At 46.4% G+C, this 22509-nt stretch overlaps 1 protein-coding gene across 3 annotated transcripts in view; it reads left to right on the forward strand.

Moving 5' to 3' along the window:
• Positions 1-22509, forward strand: part of SLIT1 (slit guidance ligand 1) — a 305558-nt gene that overhangs the window by 100907 nt on the left and 182142 nt on the right. For all 3 annotated transcript variants that reach the window (XM_083149614.1, XM_083149615.1, XM_083149613.1), the window contains 2 exons: positions 619-690; positions 3486-3557. In XM_083149614.1, the coding sequence (XP_083005740.1) occupies positions 619-690; positions 3486-3557 (144 nt within the window). The remainder of the gene's footprint in view (positions 1-618; positions 691-3485; positions 3558-22509) is intronic.

Genomic DNA, 22509 nt, shown 5'->3' on the forward strand with positions numbered 1-22509 from the left:
AGAAGTGAAGTCTTATTCTCAGAACTGAATGGTGTTAATACCTTAAAAGGCATCAACTTGAAGTGTGTTTGACGTGTTATAAATTACGCGTCGACAAGGTCTGACACGACTGGCCCGGTAGAGGCACTTCTTAGTTGTAGTGTCTGTAAGTCTTATTTCTAAAAGGTTAATGCGCAAATCTGCAGCACGTATGCCCACTAGCATACGCTTGTGCAAAGGCACCGCATGATGTGGCGGCGAGCAGGGCTACATTTTTGTTTGCCCGTGTATAATGATTGGCGGCCAGCAGCTCTGGTTTTGCCCATCACATCGACCAAAAATCAGGGTCCTCTGTACCCCAGGGTGATACGGCACTCAGTTTGGTAAACATTGGTGTACCCCAAGCCAAAAGCAAGACCAGGCTGTTGCATGTTACCAGAATTATTTTTTTTTTAAATATGTTTAAGTTTACAAACAATCTACTAGGACAAGTGACAATACAGCCAGGAATACCAAGTATTAAAATAAATAAATAATAATATTAATAAAAAAATATATATCTATCTATCTGGAGGAAGGGACGTGTAAAAGTGACTCCTGACAGCCGTCAGTAAAGGTGTTTCCTGTTTTGTTTTCCAGGCAGCTGATGGAGAATCAGATTAACAGTGTGGAGCGCGGCGCTTTTGATGACATGAAGGAACTGGAGAGGCTGTGAGTGCACATACTCCAATTATTTCCCTGCTTATCATATTACTGCATTATCTGCAGGCAGCTGGCTCGGGCCTAGCCATTCCCTGCTTCCCTAATTGTTATAGCACAAGTCCGGTTGCACCACGAGAAGCTAAATGCTTGGTGCTCACAGAGTAAGGTTATTACCTTGTACTTGTCCTTCGTTGCCTTGTCCCAGAAGTGGTTGTCTTGTGTTTCTCATTGGTCTATGTACTTTTGTTAGGAGCTGCAGAACCCCTGTGGGGATAATGATAAATATCTTTTATAAATACCACAACACATTTTGAGCATGAATGACGCTCAGTGCGGCCATATCATCCTGGGACCTGACCCCAACTGTACATCCCCCTCCATTCTGTATATTATGTCTGTGTAGGTACATATAGGTTATAGGAGTGATGGAAATGTATCACTAGTAAAATAAATCACTTTTTTTGTCCAGTCAGGACCTTTGCCCGTGTCATTTGCCGAATGAATCGTCTTAGCAGAACAATGTCCCCTTTTGATAAATATATATCAACATTGGATGCACAATGTTTGCTGTTACGATAATGCGATTTTTGCTAATGTATTATGGCCCTGATCCGTGCGTGGCAGCACGCAATCCGAACACAGGGGGGTGATTCAGGTTGGTTTTCAAAAGCAAACTCCTTTAATGGACAAAACCATGCTGTACTGCAGGTGGGGCAGATGTAACATGTGCAGAGAGAGTTAGATTTGGGTGGGTTGTGATCAAACTGAAATTTAAATCGAAGTGTAACAATAAAGCAGCCGGTATTTACTCTGCACAGAAACAAAATAGCTCACCCAAATCTAACTCTCTCTGCACATGTTACATCTGCCCCACCTGCAGTGCACATGGTTTTGTCCATTAAAGAAGGAGTTTGATTTCCGCAAACCAACCTGAATCACCCCCACAATGCCGATGTAGTGAAGTCATTATTTGCAACCGCAAGTGCTCAAAAAGGCGGTAATACATCGTGCACAGGCGCTAAGGCGTAAATGTACTAAGATGGACTTCTAATAAAGATGGGATGTTGCCCATAGCAACCAATCTGATTCTATCTATTATCTTCTAGAGAGTGCTAAATAAATAAGTACAATCTGGTTGCTAATAGGCATCACATCAACTTCAATAGAACTCTCATCTTAGTAAATTCCCCCGGTGTCTCAGTCCTTGCACCCTCGGTCGCACTAATGGACTGTACACTAGGGAAGTAGGCCATGTACATAACCCCACCGACGTCCGCGTTCCCTTTTGCGTGCGAGCCCTGAATGTGTCCTTGTCCCACAAGCCGGTGTTCTGTGACGCAGACTGTATGTTATCATGGATCTGTGATGGTCACATGTCTGTAAATGCATCGCTCTCCTAATTGGTCACATCATTTTGATTTGGAGATGGGCTGTTGTGGGGAGTGTGAGCTCTGCTCGCAGGAACAAAGCTCTGGCAGAACTGTATATATCCCTGCGTGTGCAGAGCATTCTCACCAAGCGCATCCCCAACAAAGGATTTACTTTGCCTCTTTCTCTTCTCTATTCCTTGTGATATTGAGTTACGGAACGGCACCTCTCTACAGGCCAAACCATGTCCTCTATTCATGTGTGAGGACAGATCGGTGTCCTGCTCTATGCATTAAATCACAGGGAAAGGTGCAAATTAGTTTCTGGGGTCTTGTTACTGGGATTGCTGGGTTAGTCATGCTGCATCATTCGATAGTCGCATACCATCGAATGATTTATCTCCCCTTCTGTATTAAAAGTCAGTCTAAACCGACTGTTATTCCAGATGCAGATCGCCGAAAAGGGTGCGGGCACTATTGTCATGTGACATTGCTGCTTGTTTTGCTCCTAATGTTGTTAAAGTACTACACAATAATAAATCCACCCCCTGGACCTGTATCGTGTCAAGTAGAAGCCGATTGGTCATATAGGAAATTTCTCCACTTTATCCGTCTCCATGATGTGATAAATTTCCCCTCCGGCTGGCGATGATGCTGGATCATACATCATTGCCCGGCCATACACACTAGCAGATTTTGTAAAATTGTGGGGTCACAACTCTGTAATCAATATGAAATAAATGGCTAATTTCACATTTATTTCTCTTTACACAGAATGATCTAAACCTGGGGTAGCCAACCCTAGTCCTCGAGAGCTACCAACAGTGCATGTTTTGCAGGTCTCCTCACAGAATCACAAGTGAGCTAATTAGCTCCATCTGTGGATCTTTTAAAATGTGTCAGCGATTAATGAGTGCAGCTGTGCAGCAGCTAGGTTGTCTGGAAAATGTGAACTGTTGGTAGCTTTCGAGGGCTAGGGTTGGCTACCACTGATCTAAACCGATCCGAATGATAACATGAGCTGAGGGCCCGTTCTCCTGCAGAGATCACAGTACAAATAGATGTACATGTTTTTTGTGTTGTTTTGATTGACTATAAATCTACATTTTTAGCGTTTCCTTTCCAATTAAGTGGTGAGACAGACGTAGACGCGCGTCTCAAGTACTCTTGCCGGCAATGAGAAATTAAAGCATCCCGAAAGCTAATCCTCAATGCTCATGAGCTTGTAGCGATGCAGAATGTAAATGTATAAACATCGGTGCAGATGGGTGTAATGAATACTGCGGCATGCCTGTATTCTGGGGGAAGGATATCTATGCCTGTAGGGCTTACACTGGGTGGCGGGCAGGTGACGGTTACATCCTGGTATTCTAAGCATGCTGTCAGTGGGGTATAGGGTATAACCTGATATCCTGTTTGTGCCCTTCTCGTCTTCAGGCGCCTCAACCGAAACCAGCTGCATACTCTACCTGAGCTCCTGTTCCAAAACAACCAGGCACTCTCCAGGCTGTGAGTACCAACATACCAATATCATATTCACTCTCTTTGCTCTGCTATCTGACTGTACTATATGTGTGTTGTACCCTCTCTTTGGTGTTTATTATTTTGCTTGGTATCCTTGGTAACTGCAGAGGCGGAGCCTAACCAACTGCCACCCCAAATACCACCATCCGGAACTCACTGGCAGTTGGGGCGGCACACCTATTTGAATTTTGGGCTGCGTCATGAATCCACCACTGCTTGGTATATTGTTTTTAACCAGGAGCGCACATGGACGCCCACGTGTGCGCTGGCGCGGTCGCCGCCAGATTGCGGTGTCCGGCGCACCAGCGGGTACAATGAGAATGGCTCCACCTGTATCTTGCAACCAAACTTGACATTGAATAACTAGTTTGTGAACAGGATTCCCCATGACAATTTGTAGACTGGGTGGAGTAAGTGAGCGCGTTACACGCCCCCCCACCTGTCACGGGGACGTCGCATAGACATATCCCCAGCTTACAGCCTAATCCGGTTCTGCGGCAGCTTTGTTACAGTTCAGACGTTTAGTTTCTAAAGCCACGAGACGTATCCGTGCGTTTCTCACCCTTTTCTGGTCCACTAATCATAGGTAAGAGACTGGGTAGGGACGAGACTTTACGTTTATTAGACACCGGATGTCGGCACTGTGTACTCGGAGACTCCGCTGTTACCATGCGTCCATCACCGCAGTTATTACATATTTGTGTTTGACGGAGAAGTCAAATGAAACATTAATTGTAGAGGATTATACTTGGAGTTTTTAAACACCTCAAATCCTGTGTTCCTTACCAGCTGGCGCTCCTGGGGTTGGGCCTGTTCTCAGCAACGGACTGGTTGGAAATTTTTTTGTTTGCCCAGAGAGATGGAGAGATTCATCACCGACAAATATTACACACCAAGGGCCTGATTCACACCTGCTTCCTAGGCTGCGTATATAATCGGAGCTTACACATTCGCTCACGAGCAGCCGCACAGAGGAAAAGTCATTCAGTGGTTATTCGCTATCTCTGTATTGGGGGCGGGAACTGATGTCATGTAATGTCATCCGCCCACCCCGAGCAGGCAGGGGACCTCCTGCATCCCCTGGGGCCCGTCCAGTGTTTCTTTGAGCGCGTCCTCCGGTTTTTTTTTGTGGACACGCCTATGAAAAGCCGGGTTTCCAACCCAGAAAACCCCCGGCGATTGAAAATATTGCTGAAGGCGCTCACTGCGGGGGACTGCACAGTCCCCCACCATCAGGGACGGGGCTGAATTCGGATCTGCGTAATCAGGTCTGAATTGGCCTTTAGTTCCCAATAATACTGTGACTAGCTGGCTCTTTTAAAGGTTAATTTACTAAAGTGGTGGAATTGCCCATAGCAACCAATCAGATTTGATAATTAAATAGAAAAATGATAGACAGAATATGATTGGTTCAGGGTTGCCTACCCTCCCGGAACGGCCTTTAAGCTCCCTAAAATCCGGTCCCAACCCCCCCTGCCCCCCCCCCCGCCCCCCCTTGAGTAAAAGTACCCCTCGGAGAGGGAATCTCACTACTGCTGCCAGATGGGCATCCTCCGTTTATAACGTCCTCCTAATCATGTGCCATCATGTTTTTTTCCTGGTTCCTACAAACCATTTCATTTTTGCATTATGAGTCCCCTTTCCTGCATAATATGCCTTCAATTATACGGTTAGTAAGCCAGGCCATTGTCATTTCCCCCTTTGTGCCTCCCTTTGTACAGGCTGCAGGGACCCACCTCGACATGTGATTGTTATCTCATGCAGAAAGCCGTACGAATGTCGCACACGTAACCCCAAATCAGCTAGATTGAATGTTTAGGGATTTGGTAAAGAACAAACCTTCTGGCTCCGCCCACATTGTTCCCCGTTCATTATTCTCCCCTACTTGGGGCTGCTCAATAGGCGCCAGGCCTTTAGAAAACGCTGGTCTGTGCTGTCACTTTCCGGCTGTTTTGATCTTTGCTAAACACCATAATTAATCCAATTGCAGCAGGAAAAACAACAGCAAAGGAATGTTAAATCTGGTTCAGTCCACCCCCTAAGCTGACATCCGTAGTAAATAAGAGACATTTGCATGTATTTACCATGTAATGTTGTAGAGGGGGGGGCGGGGGCTGCCAGCTCGCAGCTACACAGCTTATGTCCTGCCATTTGTGCTTAGTCTTGTCTTCACAAATGTTCTGCATTTCTTCTGATTTTATGGGATTGTTGTAGAGTCCTTGGAAGGAATTCTCGCACTCGTGTGCCATTGGCGTCATGTAATACCGTATACTTTGTATCATTTACAAACTGAGTATTTAATTTCCATTACGAGTGTTTTAGACACAATAACACAGTGCTGGTCGGGTATGAAACTGTGCCTCGTGCCTCCATAATCCAGATCCACCTAATCTTCAAACATTTCCTGGAGGCCATGCCTCATTAGAGGGCATACCTCCCAACATCGGCCAGGCATGAAGAGGGACACCTCGCACGGCTGAAATTTTGGGGGAGTGACCTAGCCCCGTGAGGCCACACCCCCATTTTCACCACTGTGGGGACATGGCCAGCGGCTCTTTGACAAGGGGGGGGCTCCGAACTGCCCCCCCTCCCCCCAAACAGGGTAGTAGAGCGAAACAGATCTCCATATTGTGGGGACTTTCTTGGGAACCCACCGGATTGGGGAATACTGAAGACTGAAGGCAAAACCCATCATGGAAGGTTATTATTGCAAACTGCACCAAATGCAACACTACTTGTTTCTGGGTTTCATGTTGGGTGGAATTAATCTCAAAGTATCACCAGGGCCAGCCTTGCTACCGGTCCAGAGAAAGGAAATGCAAGGACACCACAGGTTCCCACAGAACCCGTCCGCTGCTTTCCCTTGTTCCATACAACGCTCTGATCACCCGGACACTTTTAAAGCTGTGATACTGGTTATAAACATACCATAAAAATCATACACAGATGTTGCAGTCCATGATCTGAGAGGCTCCTTAGATTTCTCCTTCATGTTCGCCAATAAATTGTATTGCAACCCACAAGCGGCACCTATTACTGTATACAATGGGTGATATCCAGCTCTCCTGGACCCGTAGAACGCCGGCACGCTCGCTTTCTGCTGGTTATTACCGTTGGCTTCATACCAACATGGTGTATTAAAAACTCTAACCAAAGAGGGATGTTGCTAGGTGAGGGGACGTTCCCCCAAATGAAAACCCTTTCCCAGATTGTGTTTTATGGATCTCAAGCCTGGTTTTCATTTTAAGACAATGATTTATCCTCTTATATACATAAAACAAGATAACCTAGAATGTGAATAAGGGTATCCGTTCCCTGGATCGACAGTCACTAGGTTGACACCTAAAGGTGCCCATACACGTTACAATTATTGTATACAATATCGCATCTCATCGCATCTCGGTTTTGCGATGAGATGAGATCTAGTACAAATAGTATGTGCTGCACATGTTTTGCACTAGATCTCATCTCATCGCATAACCAAGATGCGATGAGATGCGATATTGTATACAATAATTGTAACGTGTATGGGCACCTTAAGAATGGTTGACATACCTTATGTAGACAGTGACAGAATGTCGACACAAGCTTAATGTCAACTCAAAAGGTTGACACAAATGTTTACTTTTTCTTTGTTTAGCAGACATGGCTGCACCTTTCTGCACATCTGCTGTGTACAAGGCCTGGTTTACAGGACACTGTGTGACTATATACAGCTGGTACCTCCTCCCCAGTAATAATCAGCACTAGGATCATCATGAAAAAAAAACTAGGGATCGTGGACTTCTTGCAGGAATGTTCCTGAGGACACCATAGAAAATCAGAGAACTGTTTCTATTGTCAGTGCTGTTGTCTTTGTCATAATGTGTGTCTTGTTCCTGGGTGACTGATCTCGCCCCGTTCTGTGTGCTCCATAATACCCAGATGTAGGGAACGGCTGAGGCTCCATCTCTGCCCTTCCATCTCCCGATTATTATACTGCTCCGTGGCCTGTGTTCCCTCAGGACAGCTGATGCTTTGCCCTTCCTGATATGTCAGTCTCTCTACTTATAAATGGTCTCAAGCATCCTAGGCGGGATGGGCTAATGGGAAATTGATGTTTAGCTTATCAGTCATACAACGTTCATTTTATGTGTTCATGCAATGAGGAATTATTGGTGAAAGGGAGGTTTCCATCGGAACCTCATTGTCCCGTACTATTGAGGCAGGACAGAAAACATGTTATAAGCAGGATTGCCTACTTTTCAGCTGCCCTCTCCGGGAGAGGGCAGCCAGCCAGCTGAAGAAGGGGGCAGAGCTGGCGGACATTCTGTGAAGGGGGCGTGTCTGGAGGTGTGTCTAAAACCTCAGTGTTGTATTTGGGGACGTGGTCATTGTGATCTCGTCATCATGGCCACGGTGCAATGCCGGTATTTCAGGCATTGCAGAATGGGGCCACAGTGACTTTTTGCTGTGTTTTTATGTATTGTAATACTGGTGTTATTTAGACTGAAGCATTAGGTGTATTAGGCCTGGTGAAGTGATAAAGTGGGAGGTGATATTTCACCAACCAATCAGCTCCTAACTGTCAGGTTACAGGCTAGGTTTGAAAAACTTCTGTCTCCCAGCGGCTGTGTGTGACATCACGCGAACCGCCCCAAAAAACAGTTTGGACACACATCTTTTTGTCCGGTCTGCACCTGCCGAACACCATGTCGACGTCCACCAAGCAACCGCATTGTCGCCTTATCTCTGCCCTCCAAGTCTCTTACACTGCAGTCACAATTCCTAGTGAGAACTTTACGGGCTCGTGCATGTGCAGATTTGATAAAATCACAGATTTACATTTTTAGCAAATCTCCGTCTCAAGCTGAATTAGGCCCATTGACTGTAAGCTCCAGCGGGTCATGGACTGATATGAATCACAGAAATATTCTCTGTAAGCTCTGCAGAATATTTGTGCGCTATATCAATAACCTTTAAACAGGAATAATAGGCCAGAGGTACCCCATACAACCTGTGAGCTCTATATGGTGGGGTACTACAAGGCCCAGAAGATCTCTGTCAGGCTTTGCTGGGATTGTAGTACTAGAAGTTGCCTATCTCTGCTGTAACTGATTCCCATTCGAACATCACAGGTACACACACACTAGGCTTTCCACATGGAAACTTACACTTGCCATATTTTGCCATCTTCGTGTGTTATGTTATATTCACTGCCTCCCCCTCGTATCTGGCATTCTCCCTCAAACATATATGTATTTCATTTGTTCTGAAAACAATGGTGTTGTATGCAACTTACACTTACTGATCATCGCTATTCCATGCGTTCCACTTCCACTGTCACATTTATTCTTCAGCTTGCCATTTCCGCATAGAGAGCTATGTAAAATACACGTGCCATTGGTCAAAAGTATTTCATCCAATGTACATCCTATATAATAAAATGCTTACTGCTGTTCCTTACCTATATGGGGGGGATACAAATGTGTTTGCGTCTCTATCGTCTGGCGATTAATATCCATCATGCTGGATAAATCTTCTTATTTGCCGGTCAGGTACCAGTGTTCTCCTCCCTGACAGATCACTCAGCACACAACGCTGACACATCGCTGCGTGCTGGGTGATCTTGCTGAGCATTCTGAGCAATCTAGCATCGCTCAGAACGCTCAACAAATCTCCCCGTGTGTAGGCCCCTAGCACCAGACTTTCTCCGTTCTAGAAAAACACACCTAAATATCAGTGTGCAGAGAATTCTCTGTTCTACCGGACATGCAAAGAAATCATCTCAGAGCCGACATATTAACATTAACGTAATCATGCAAATATTTACTGCCGACGGCCTGAGGAAGCTGCGTAATGGCATAGGAACCTCACAAGGGGTGAGAAGGGACGGTACTTGTTTTTTTTTCCAAAATAAATTAACATCAAGAATGAGAGATCTCTCTGCATTTTTCTTTCCAACATCCTAAATTGTGATTATTATTATTTTTAGGCATGATACTTTAGTATTTAATCATAACACATGGGCACGCCTGTAATGTAGCTGATGCAATGATTTTTTGTTACAGTAAAGCACAAACTCGTGGTTTCCAAACTATAGAAGGCCACAGGGATTTATTTACTAAGATGGGAGTTTTATTGAAGATAGGTTGTTGCTATGGGCAACCAATCAGATTCTATCTATTATGTTCTACATAAACATCCCATCTTCACTCGAACTCCCATGTTAGTAAATGTACCCCACAGATTCTGTCTTATCATTTTCTAGGATGCAACAGAGAAATAATAGACATGATCCGATTGGTTGCCATGGGCAACACCGCCTCTTTTAATGTTTAGAAGCTTTAGTAAATGTAGCCTTTAAATTTGGGGAGGTGAGAAGCCGGCATCATTATGATGCTATTAAATTGTGCCCCTCCCATGACTGATTTATAACAGCAGACAATGGGGCCCATTTTAGCTATTTAAAACTCATTGCTTATGGTAAATGGTATTTCAGCCAATCAGCTGCTGTCATGCGCTGGAAACTGGAAAGTGTAGTTGTTACCCAAGGCCACCAATCAGATAGGTATCTTCTACGTTCTAGTAGATGCTAACTAGAATCAGAATGGTTGCTATGGGTAACCACTATATTTTTTTCTTATTATTAGGTTCTAGTAAATCTACACAGTTGTGATTTCATTGGGATGTGGTTATTAGGTCGACAGTGTCTAGGTCAACCACTATTGGTCGACATATGAAAACGGTCGGCATGGTCAAAATGTCAACACACACGCAAAATGCCAACATCAACCGCATGTCCACATGGCCATTGCTTGCTGTTCGCAAGTTGATTGACAGTGAGGGGGGTGTTTGTAGTCTGCACCCCAGCATTTTCTGGGAGTGACGCCTAAAATACAGTTGGGACCAGCCTTGGAGGCCTCCATCTCCCCGCGGCCATCGCTGTGCCGGTTAAGTCTAGACTATTCCATGGCGAGTGATTGTGAATGGTTTACATTGACAGCCATGCCCAGGGTGGGGGGCTCTGGCTGGGCGGCAAATACCTCATCGCTGTGCTCCCAACTTTTCGCAGCCCAGCGTAATGATTCGCAATAGTCTGTTTCTCTATTTTTTTGAAGCGTACGTGTTTAGTAGACGAGACCTGGAGCTGCTCCAGCCGGTTCTCATTCCATCCCACTCCTTGGCCCAATCTGTTCCCTCTCTCTCTTTCATCGCTAACAATGAGGACAATTCGGAAGCGTAGGTCGGATACTGTTTGCAGTGGGTGACATCCTCTTTAATCGATGGGGAGAAGGTGAGAGTTTGTAGCGCGGGGGAAACACATCATTAAGATTGCTTCCTCCGGTTTTGTTTGAGGGATAAAGAGACAAGAGAAGTGATGAAACGATGTGAAGCCACCATAGAAGATCCTGGCGTCGGGGGCCGCTGTTTCCATGGTAACTTGAGGAGCCTGATTGGGATCCTTGCCATCGGTCAGTGACTTTGTGGTGATTAGTGCACTCGCCTGGGGGAATTCGCCGGGTTCCGTCTCATTTTTTTTTGGTTTTTCTTTTGTATGTTTTTGTCTCTCCCCTTCTGTCAGCGAGAGTGTGAAGCTCAGAAAGACCGGCGGCTGCTGGGTAAACACAACCTCCTTCTGTATATACTTCCCAGACTCCTGCAGAGGATAGGTGCTGACTGCAACGATCTCAATTTTTTTGAAATTTCTGATTTTTTTTTTATTTTGATTTCATTTCTACGATGAATTTTTTAAATATCCAATGGAGAATGACAGTGTGTAATTACGTATCCTCCATCGCCGCGCTCCGGAGCTGCTACATCCCACATCTGTCCCCCCCTCCGGAACTGAACGCGTGAACAGTCCGGTCTCTGCTAATCGCAGCTGTCTAATGCAAATTATGCTGCAAGCTGGAGGGCAGAGGGGGTGAAATTAGATCCTTCTCCCTAATTATGTCTGTTGTAAATACTGCGACTCTGTACAGTCACATCGCAGGACCTTCATTCAAGCCTAGCCAGTGCCCTTGTTTGCAGAACTCCTACAGTTTCAATATATATAGGTTAATCATGTAGACACTACAGATTAGCAGCTGGGTTGATATTCCACCCCCATCCCATGTGTGCGCACACACACACACACACACACACCTCCTGTGTGTCTGCCATATAGAGATGCCATGATCTGAAAAAGTAAATGTGAAACTCACAGGCCCCTATGACTCAGGGCCAGAGTTAAGGTGGCCATACACTACTGCGAGAGGTCTCAGCAGTGTATGGCCAGCTGGTCACCCTTGAGTCGCCTAGGGTGACCAACTCATCCCTTTAATCCGGGACACATATTAATTACACAGGTTCTGTGGCTGGCTTTCACCTGGTTTTAAACTGCCACACCTCAAGACTCCATTTCACCTGGTTTCAAACTGCCACAGAACCTGTGTAATTAATATGTGTCCCGGATTAAAGGGATGAGTTGGTCACTCTAGAGTCGCCTGGGACCTTCCTGGGCAGCAGGATCGCATGCTACACATCCGGGACGTGCAGCAGGTCCGACTCCAATCTGATGCGCACAGAACCACGCATCAGACAGATTTCTCAGCCCAATCCGTCAAAATTGGGGTGAAAAGGGGCCAAATCAGACTAGTATTTGGAGGCCTTAATAATGAGATGTATGGGAATATTGCCCCAGGCCTCCACATAAAAATAGGCCTATCATATCTGATTGTTTGGTAGCTACTTCTACAGTCACTTTGAGGAGCACTGCTGTACAAGTCAATAAGAAGGAGGAGGCCAATTGCAGACATATGATCACATATGATCACCAACTGATCTTCCACAGTCACTGACTCCTGATTTCTGGTTGGCTACTGCGGTCACTGTGAGGAGCACTGCTCCACTAGGAGGGAACACTGCAGATTTTAATTTGGCACTCCAAATTGTATTACAAAACATAAAATACCCTAATAACTGAGTGCTTAACTTCCCAAATATTATGTATAAATAACACAGAAGAAAAAGGTTTATAAAGTGTGAAGTGGGTTCAGTAACCTCATAAGCATCTAAGCATGAAGATTCTATGTTTTAAAGTTCTACATTTACTTCCCCCTTTTTTTTAGATGGGGGATATCGCTTGCCCATCGGTGCATAATTAGACAGTTTTCCTATAGGATAACATTCTGTGGCTCCCGTCTTACTCAAATGAGGGGTGTATAAGTCATTAACTTGATTCTGGGACTTAAACAAGGGCTGGAGCTGATATTTCAGTAAAGCGTTACTGATGAATAGCTGACCCCTTCACCTCATCTTGAGCAAGGTTTAATTAAACTGTCAGCACAGGACAGACAGACAAAGGGGGCAGGGTTTTGTCCAGCGCTGAGCACTTTGTCTTAAATGAAATGAAGAACTGTTAAAAATTGATCACTTTCCTACAAAGTAAATCACAAAGGATTGGGTGTGACCTGGGGTCCCTCCAGTTGCAAAGATTTCAAATCTCTCTAAGTAAACTACACAGTTTTCTCCCAGCGGCCTTTTCAGCTGTATAAGGAAGCTATTATTTCTGCTCAATAGAAACCTCCATTATCTAACTGCCATAAATCCAGCGCTGTAGGGTGGCCATTACTAATATATACTCCAGAGCGAATTGCCTCATATTTGCAATGAAAAATATTTGAACATATTATTGATACAGTATATAGCAAACATCTATGAGCAATATAGGGCCTTATATATATTACAGACGTGTGTGTATAGGGAGAGATGAAGGTGCACAGTAAGTGCGTGAGAGAGGAGAGGTTGCAGTAGGTGGGATGGAGAGGGAGGTGCGCAGTAAGTGTGTTGGAGAGGAGGGTGTAGGTGGAAGAGCGAGGAAGGCGGGCAGTAGGTTGGAGAGAGAAGATGGTGGAGGAGAGAGGAAGGTGCGCAGTAGGTCGGATAAAGTGTAAGGTGGGCAGTAGGTATGAGAGAGAGGTGCGAAGTCGGTTGGAGAAAGCGGCAAGTGCACAGTAGCTTCGGAGAGAGAGGTGCACAGTAGGTTGGGAGAGAGATGTGCGCAGTAGTTTGGGAGAGAGGGGTGCACAGTAGGTTCGGAGAGAGAGGTGCACAGTAGGTTGGGAGAGAGATGTGCGCAGTAGTTTGGGAGAGAGGGGTGCACAGTAGGTTGGGGGAGAGAGGTGCACAGTATGTTGGGAGAGAGAGGTGCGCAGTATGTTGGGAGAGAGAGGTGCGCAGTAGGTTGGGAGAGAGGTGCGCAGTAGGTTGAGGGAGAGGTGTGCAGTATATTGGAGGAGAATGGTGCGCAGTATGTTGGGGGAGAGAGGTGCGCAGTAGGTTGGGGGAGAGAGGTGCTCAGTAGGTTGGGGGAGAGAGGTGTGCAGTAGGTTGGGGTAGAGAGGTGCGCAGTAGGTTGGGGGAGAGAGGTGCGCAGTAGTATGGGGGAGAGGGGTGCAGTATGTTGGGGGAGAATGGTGCGCACTATGTTGGGAGAGAGAAGTGCGCACTATGTTGGGGGAGAGAGGTGCGCAGTATGTTGGGGGAGAGAGGTGCGCCGTAGGTTGGGGGAGAGAGGTGCACAGTAGGTTGGGAGAGGTGCGTAGTAGGTTGAGGGGTGCAGTATGTTGAGGGAGAATGGTGCGCACTATGTTGGGAGAGAGAGGTGCGCAGTATGTTGGGGGAGAGAGGTGCACAGTATGTTGGGGGAGAGAGGTGCGCACTATGTTGGGAGAGAGAGGTGCGCAGTATGTTGGGGGAGAGAGGTGCACAGTATGTTGGGGGAGAGAGGTGCGCAGTAGGTAGGAGAGAGTAGTCCGCTAATTGAGAATTTATGTTGTGGAGATTATTGAGCTTTTTGCTGTTTAGTTACTGGAACATTTGGGAGCGTAGCCTTAAAATTTAAGCCACATTTTGATCACTGTGCCAAACCGTCAGACCAAGGGAGTAAAGAATGGAAAAACAAACCAATAAGTTCCCTTCCTACTGCACACTATGGCGCTCATGCTGAGTTAGCCGCATGCAATTCTAGATAATTATCTCTAGCAATATACACACAAAAATAACGTATATACTGCGCATTGCAAGATGCAGGCATTTATTGTATGCTGTAGCCTTACTACAGACATCCCTACACCCAGATACAATTATACTGTATACAGGATATAAATTAACCAAAAGGAAAAGGTTTTTCTAGTGACAGTCACAAGACAATTGGATTTAAATAGAGACAATGTTGCATAATTCATCGGAAATAATAATCCTTATCGCATGCAAATGAAAGTTGCAAATAAAAAATAGTCGAGTAAATCTCCAATCAATTAAAAGTTCAGAGGTGAATTTGAAACTAGCCAATGAGAAGCTTGTGACTTTCATCTTCATCTGTGTATCATTACTTCATCTCCCAGGCAGCAGCAAGTAACAGGCTTATATGGGTCTGATTCTGGTCACCCTTATTGTACTACACCCGCATCTGGCTGCATTTTGCATGCGCGCGTACTGATTTTTGTGTATTTTCTAGTAAATAAACGGGTGTACACCCAAATCTCTCGACACCCGCTGTAACACAAATAACGCAGTGCTCTTGTATCATTGCTGCTTTGCCCCCAACTCATCATTCCACGTGGGCCTGCGAGGACCAAGGACACTTATGTGCGACCTCCTGCCCTAAAACCAGCTAATGAATTATCCCGTGGTCACCGGAGAAGAACACAGGAAGTGTCTGCTTCATATACAGCCGAAGGGCAGCCGTATCCAGCAGAAACCTCAGATTCTACATTGCTTTTCCCCAACGTTTGCCAGTGCTGTAACCGCTAATTCGTTCTTGCTCTCCAAACCACACAGAATCTTGACAAAATCCACATTTTACCGGCTTGTTTTGCCCGCCATCCTCTTCCTGCCCTCAGGCCGTCTTGGAAGTGCGTTCGGCAGATAGCTGAGGTCTGCACTGACTCTAATTTATGTTTCGGAAGTCTGTGAAGTTTTCAATACGTCTCCGTAGGTGACATCATCTGTTTTTCCTTTCTATATACAGATTCTCGCAGCTGTCTATTAGTAAAAAACCACGTGTCCACGCCTGTTTATCGTCTTGACATCCTTTTGATAGATATTTAGCATTTGTTGTCTTTTATCCTGCAAGGTCATGTTAATCTACCTCTTCCGCCCACCTTGCTTATATTTATGTCTTGGCTGCTTGGCCGTGATCCTCTGCAACTCAGACTTTATACCTTCGATCGGTGAAATTGGAATGCAAGCAGCCGGCGGTCGGGTGGAACTGGCTTTGAACATGTGCCTGATTATTGGCCATCCTTGTGTGTAACCCCCGAGCAAGAGAGATCCTGACATGTAGATCTTGAGCTGTACATGTGACTGGCAGATGTAGATGCTTTCATTGTTTGTGGTCTTGTCATTGTTTATATCATCAGTAGACGAAGACGTGGAATGAAGAAGGCCGAAAATAGAAGAGAAATAATGCAGGGATTCTGTTCGCAGATCTCTCAGGATGACTCGGGGATGAAAACGCCGTGACGGCAGAATAATGAGCTCTTTATACCCATAGCAAACATGAAACTTGACTTTTATATTAAAATACTGCCAGGGCCTTCAGGCTGGGTAGTCATTTTTTTTAAAAAGTGGATGAACAATGGGCCCGATTCACACCTGCTAGCGAGCTGGTAGGCACCGCACGCCCATGAAACGTTGGGCAGACTTCAATAACTGCCCCCTGGCTACAAATCATTTTGTGAATGTCCCGGCGAGTGTAAAAAAACTCAGGTGGGTTGCACAAATGCAGACCCACACCATCAGGGACTGGGCTGAGTTTTGAATCGGCCCCAATATTCAGGAGAGAATACACAATTTTCTGAAAACTAGTATAGCAATAGCGCCAACATATTGCGCGGCCTCGTACAGTGAATATTGAATTGCTCAAGTCAGTCATGAGGGATGTGGCCGATTTCTCACAGGGACTGACGCAAATATTAACGCATGCTTGCCATCTTCGCTAAGTACCTCACCTGGAGGAGTTCCTCATGGGCGTGTCTTTGCAGTCCCACCACCGTGACGTTTTGCCCTGGAGGTCAAAATGACACTGGCCCCTCCCACTGCATTCTTGAAGCGATTAAGGATGGTAGCTTGGTTCACTTTTCCAGGTCGGGAGCCTCTCTTACACTTGTGAGCTTCATGGAAGTTCCCTGAGATTGAATACATTTTTAATTAACCTACTAGTATGTTTCTGTATTGTGGGGGTTAATGCACAGAGGTGGGCTCGGGCCTGCTAAAGTGGTTTCTTCCATGATTTGGGTACACCCCTGTATGGTGATACCATATCCTGCAGTAGCACAGCTGGTCAGAAAGACCCTATATGGTGTGCCCACTCCACCTTCCTTGGAGCCTGAAATATATTTTAGCAACTACAGTATATACTCTGCAGGTAGCCAATCTGCTGAAACATTTGAATACCTCCGACAGATGCTCACTGGTGCCGGGATGGGCGACAGACATTTGAATCGGGCCCTATTAGGTTGGCAGTTTTACACGTTTCATTTTAGACTCCTCGAAGAAGAAAAAGTCTTATATACCCTTCGCATGACTTGCATATTATATAATGTATTTCCCACTTTACGACCACAAACCTATAGCTCCGCTGTGTTCAAACGTGTTTCCGTATTTGGAAATGTCTGCGCCGTATTTGAAATGTCTGTCGGTCATGGTATAAGCCGCTCAGCAGCATAGGAGCTGGACGCACACCACACAGGGATGTGGCAGTGAGCTCTCTCATCATCTCTCATGGAATTAATATGGGAAATCTGTAAGGGGCACTAATGTGGGCAATCTTTAAGGGGCATTACTGGGGAATTATGTGTAAGGGACATTGCTGCTGGCATAATATGTCATGGGCATTATGTGTGTGGCATAATGTGTAATGGGCATTATGGTATGTGTCATAATTTGTAATGGGCAATACGGTGTGCACCAATGTGTAAAGGGCATTTTGGTGTGCGCCAATGTGTAATGGGCATTATGCTGTGCAACAATGTGTAATGGGCACTAGAGTGTGCGGCATAATGTGTAATGGGTACTGCAGTTTTTGACAATGTGTAATGGACATTATGGTGTGCAGTAATGTGTAATGGGTATTATGGTGTGCGGCATAATGTGTAATGGGCACTAGTGTGCGGCATATGTAATGTAATGCATGTAATGGGTGCTGCAATGTGTGACTGTGTAATTGACATTACAGCGTATGTCACTTTGTAATGAGCATTATGATTTGCGTAATCCTGACGCAGAGTGTCTAAGGTGCTCTTTCATATCGCTATCCCTGGTCTGACCCTTTCACACTAAGCCCGTCTTGCCCACCCGAGTTTAACCCTTCTTATAACAAAGGTCGAAATGCCGGGTTGGTCATCCCAGATTATTCAGTTTAGTGCCTTCACATCGCACCTCGACCCACACATAATCTAGGTTATATATGCAACCTGAAAGGGGTATGAGGGGCTCTACCTGGTGCAATGCGTACAAGTGGCACTACTACTGTATGTGGGGTAATGTAATTAACGGACACTACTGTGACACATATTTCTCCACGCTACTTTCACACAAAACATATTTTGAGTATGGGGGGGGGGGGGGGGGGGGGGGCGAAGCATATTTTTGCACCTGGGCCCATAACTCGCTAGTTCCGCCTCTGCCTATGGCCATCCCTAAGTGGTAGTAAGAGAGAAGAAGGCCTCAGTTTCCCATTGGAGCCTTCATGGTAACTCGTTGTACAGGGGACAATGGTGCAACAAAGGTCATTATCTCCAGGGTTGCCATATTATAGTGACCTCCCTGAAGACCAGCGTTTGAGTCCTGTACATTGTAACCGAAAGAGAGAAATACATTTGTTTCTATCCTCGATGCTGGAATGTTTCATAGCCTGATGGGAACGTGTATGTCTCCAGCAGCAGGATGCAGCAGTTTCTTGGGTGGTTCAGCATCTGGTGCGCGGACATGTTTTTGTGTAAACAGAGGTTTTAATCTTGTGAAGTTGGACACCACTCCGGTGCAAATTAAATACACTTGTTCTTGTTGGCTTCATGCAATAGACAGTTGTGAATTTAATGGAGAAGCAGAACCCTGAGGGGCGGGCTAGGACACTCACTGGGGGCGAGCTGGAAATGTGTGCGGGACAAGAGAAATCCGCTAACGGGTCAGTGGAGCTGCGGAATAGGCTTGATTAGGGCCTAGCCATGCAGGAGCAAGTTAAGGAGAGATACCTGGGAGTGTTTATTCCCTATGTCAGTCACTTATTACTGTCCAAATAATTCATACTTGCCGACTTTTGCTGGCTGCCTTCCGGGAGAGGGCAGCCAGCTCTGTTATACAGGGGGGTGGAGCTATCGCCGGGAGCTAAAAAGAGGCAGATTGGGGGCAGAGCCACAGACGGGCTTTCCTGTTGGGGGGCGTGCCTGCAGTGATCGCGTTATTTTAGCCACGCCCCCCACCGTGCAATGCCGGTATTTCAGGCATTGCACGGCGGGGTTAAAATGACGCAATCGCGTCATTTTACTCACGGACACCCCCCCCCGCGCCGAGGGGCGGATCGCAGGGGATTGGGGTTAATGCGGGAGGGTTGCCCCCCTTTCCGGGGGGGCCGGGAGGGGGACCCGATTTCCGGGACCCTCCCGGCCATTCCAGGAGGGTAGGCAACCCTGAAATAATTATGTTTTATTATATTTGGGACCTACTGTATCTTGCACTGGAAAAGTGATTATAAAACAGAAAGAAAATCTGGGGATCAAGAGTAGGCAGCCACCTCATGTGTGTGTTGGGAAAGCTACTAATTATTTAATATGTAGACAGTTACATTGATGGAAAATGTAAACCTAGGCAATGCCGGGCACTTCAGCAATTGATTAGATTGTCAATAGCCTAATCAAAGGGGACATCTGACCCGGGCCACAAAGATCAGAGGGGCCCCAAATTCAGTCCCGCATAGCTGCCAGGCCACTCATCGCTGCACTCAGCCACTTGCCAATTGATTGCTGTGGGTGGTTGGCACTTAATTCCCCCCCCCTCCCCCCAACAAGAATTTTTGCCGCTATGGAGCTGCTGGGACTCGGGAGAGGAGGGGAGGCCTCTGACTGAAGTGGTGGGAGCTACCTGGGGAGGGACGATCAGGACACACAGCTCCCGCCACTTACACAAACTGACATGAGCTGTGCTACTGCAGAAGGCTGGAGGAGGGCTTCCGCAGAAGCACCGGCTTATGTCAGTGTGTGTGTAAGCGATGGGAGCTGTGTGTCCTGACTGTCCCTCTGCAGGCAGATCCCACCATCGCAGTAGTGCAGTTGCCCAGGATACCCCTGAGCAACAAGCATGTAAATTCCCTCTGGCAACGAGCATTTAACCCCTAGGTAATGAGCATTTAAAACACCATGGTAACTAGCATGTTATCCCCTGGGAACAAGCATTTAACCCCCTGGAAACAAGCATGTTATCCTCCTGGGCAATGAGCATTTAACTCCCCTGGCAACGAGCATGTAATCCTCCTGGTCATTGAGCAGGTAATCCCCGCTGGACAACGAACATGTACTCCCCCATGGCAACAAGTATGTACTCCCCCTTGGCAAGGAGCATGTAATCCCCAGTCACCAAGCAAGAAACCTCTGGCAATGACCATGTAACCCCTGGCAATGAGCATGCAACCCCTGGCAAAGAGCATGTAGGTAAGTGGCACTTATGTGGCATAATATGTAATGGGCATTATAGCATGTTGCCTAATGTGTAATGGGCATTATGGTGTGTGGCATAATATGTAATGGTCATCACAGTGTGTGCATAATATGTAATGGGCATTACGGTGTGTGGTATAATGTGTAATAGGCATTACAGTGTGTGGTATGATGTCTAATGGCCATTAAGGTGTGTGGCATAATGTGTAGTAGACATTACGGTATGTGGCATAATGTGTAGTAGCTGTCAGTTCAGAAGTGACACGACTGTCTGCGCTGGGGGCAGCCATTATATGGGACTTATTGATACCAATACACCCACCATCCATCCCCTGCTCCACACAACTACTAGTGCATGAGGGGGTGGGGGGGCCCAGAAATATCATTGTATGGAGCCAGCTCTGACCTAACCCTCCCCTAGTGCCTAACTGTAACCTCTCCTCCTGCAACCTAACCCTCCCCTAGTGCCTAACGGTAACCTCGCCTCCTGCAACCTAACCCTCCCCTAGTGCCTAACGGTAACCTCACCTCCTGCAACCTAACCCTCCCCTAGTGCCTAACGGTAACCTCGCCTCCTGCAACCTAACCCTCCCCTAGTGCCTAACGGTAACCTCGCCTCCTGCAACCTAACCCTCCCCTAGTGCCTAACGGTAACCTCACCTCCTGCAACCTAACCCTCCCCTAGTGCCTAACGGTAACCTCGCCTCCTGCAACCTAACCCTCCCCTAATGCCTAACCCTCCCGTTCCTCCCCTAGTGCCTAACTGTAACCACTGTCCCCCATTAACCTAACCCTAACCATACACTAAATTACCTAACCCCCTCCTGAAGCCTAACCGTATCCCTAGTGCCTAACGGTAACCTCGCCTCTTGCAACCTAACCCTCCCCTAGTGCCTAACTGTAACCACCATCCTCCCATTAGCCTAACCCTAACCATACACTTAATTACCTAACCTCCCTCCTGTAGCCTAACCCTACCCTTTCTTGGTTACAACCTAACCTTCCTTCAGAGCCTTCCTAACCCTTTCCCATAGCCTTGCCCTGACCCTCTCCATAGTGCCTAATTCTAACTGTCTCCCTGTAGCCTAGCCCTAACCATACCCCTAGTTCCTTCCCCTAACCTCCCCTCCCGCAGCTAAACCCTCCTGTAGTGCCTAACCCTACCCCCCCCCCCCCCCCCCTTCCATAGCCTAACCCTCCTCTGCTGCAGAATTGTCAGTAACAAACGGCCTGTGAAATCAGTCACCGTACAGCTGCTCTGGGCTCCTGCCTTGTCCCAGGGAGAGGACTGCAGCGGGACTCACGCTGGCTGCGGGACATGACTTGCCTTCACGTTTACATCTTTGTCGGAGGAAATCTCCAGACGTGCCAGTGCTGTGGAGACCCAGCAATTCAGCTGCTAAACGCCAGTTCTGTAGACTTGGCAGCGGCAGCAGAAGTCAATGTTGTTCTGCAGTCATATGCTAATAAGTCACTCAATGGCGAAGGAGAGTAGAATGCAGTTCAGTCACGCTGTGTTCTATTGTACCCATTGCTACATGCACCGAGCGGGACTAACGCATCTCAGGCATTCTGTGAGGCTGGAGGTCTTTATTAATATCATACAATTTTACATTAAACAGCAAGTTAAAGGAACGGAAAGCGCTACGCTGTCTACACTTCAGCCACTTTGGGTAACATTCTAGTACAATAGGTCCTTTTTGCCGCTTGCCAAAAAAGATTTTTTTTCATACTTATATTATAAGACGGTCAGTATAGATCTTGTGGAATTAAAATGTAGGGGGTACTTGGCAAAGTATTTAATTTCATTCTTTATTTGACATTTATGTGTGCTGTAAGATACTATGTGGTAGATGTATGGAGGAGAAGTGAGCCAGAGGAGAATTGGCCCATGGCAACCAATCAGCTGCTCTGTATCATTTTATATTATGCAAATGATATATGTTACTTCAGTGCTGATTGGTTGCCTCTGGCTCACTTCTACTCCCTTATCACTGCTTCATACATCTACCCCTGTATCACTCATAGATTTCGCCAGTGGTCACATGAATGGCAACGCACTGGAGTATCAGTATATTTTTCACGGCACCCCAGGGTCAAATGTTCTTATTGAGAAATACAGGAATTTTTTTTTACAATTAAGTAAATAGTGCTCACCTGTCACCCTGGTGGCGAGGGACAGGATTCCCCTTCTGTATGTCCCATATTTTATGACTGTCAGCCAACAGCTCTGGTTTTGACTTTCATATTCACCATGA

Source organism: Crinia signifera, chromosome 6, assembly GCF_055691185.1.
Source record: "Crinia signifera chromosome 6, ASM5569118v1, whole genome shotgun sequence".
Lineage (NCBI taxonomy): Eukaryota > Metazoa > Chordata > Amphibia > Anura > Myobatrachidae > Crinia > Crinia signifera.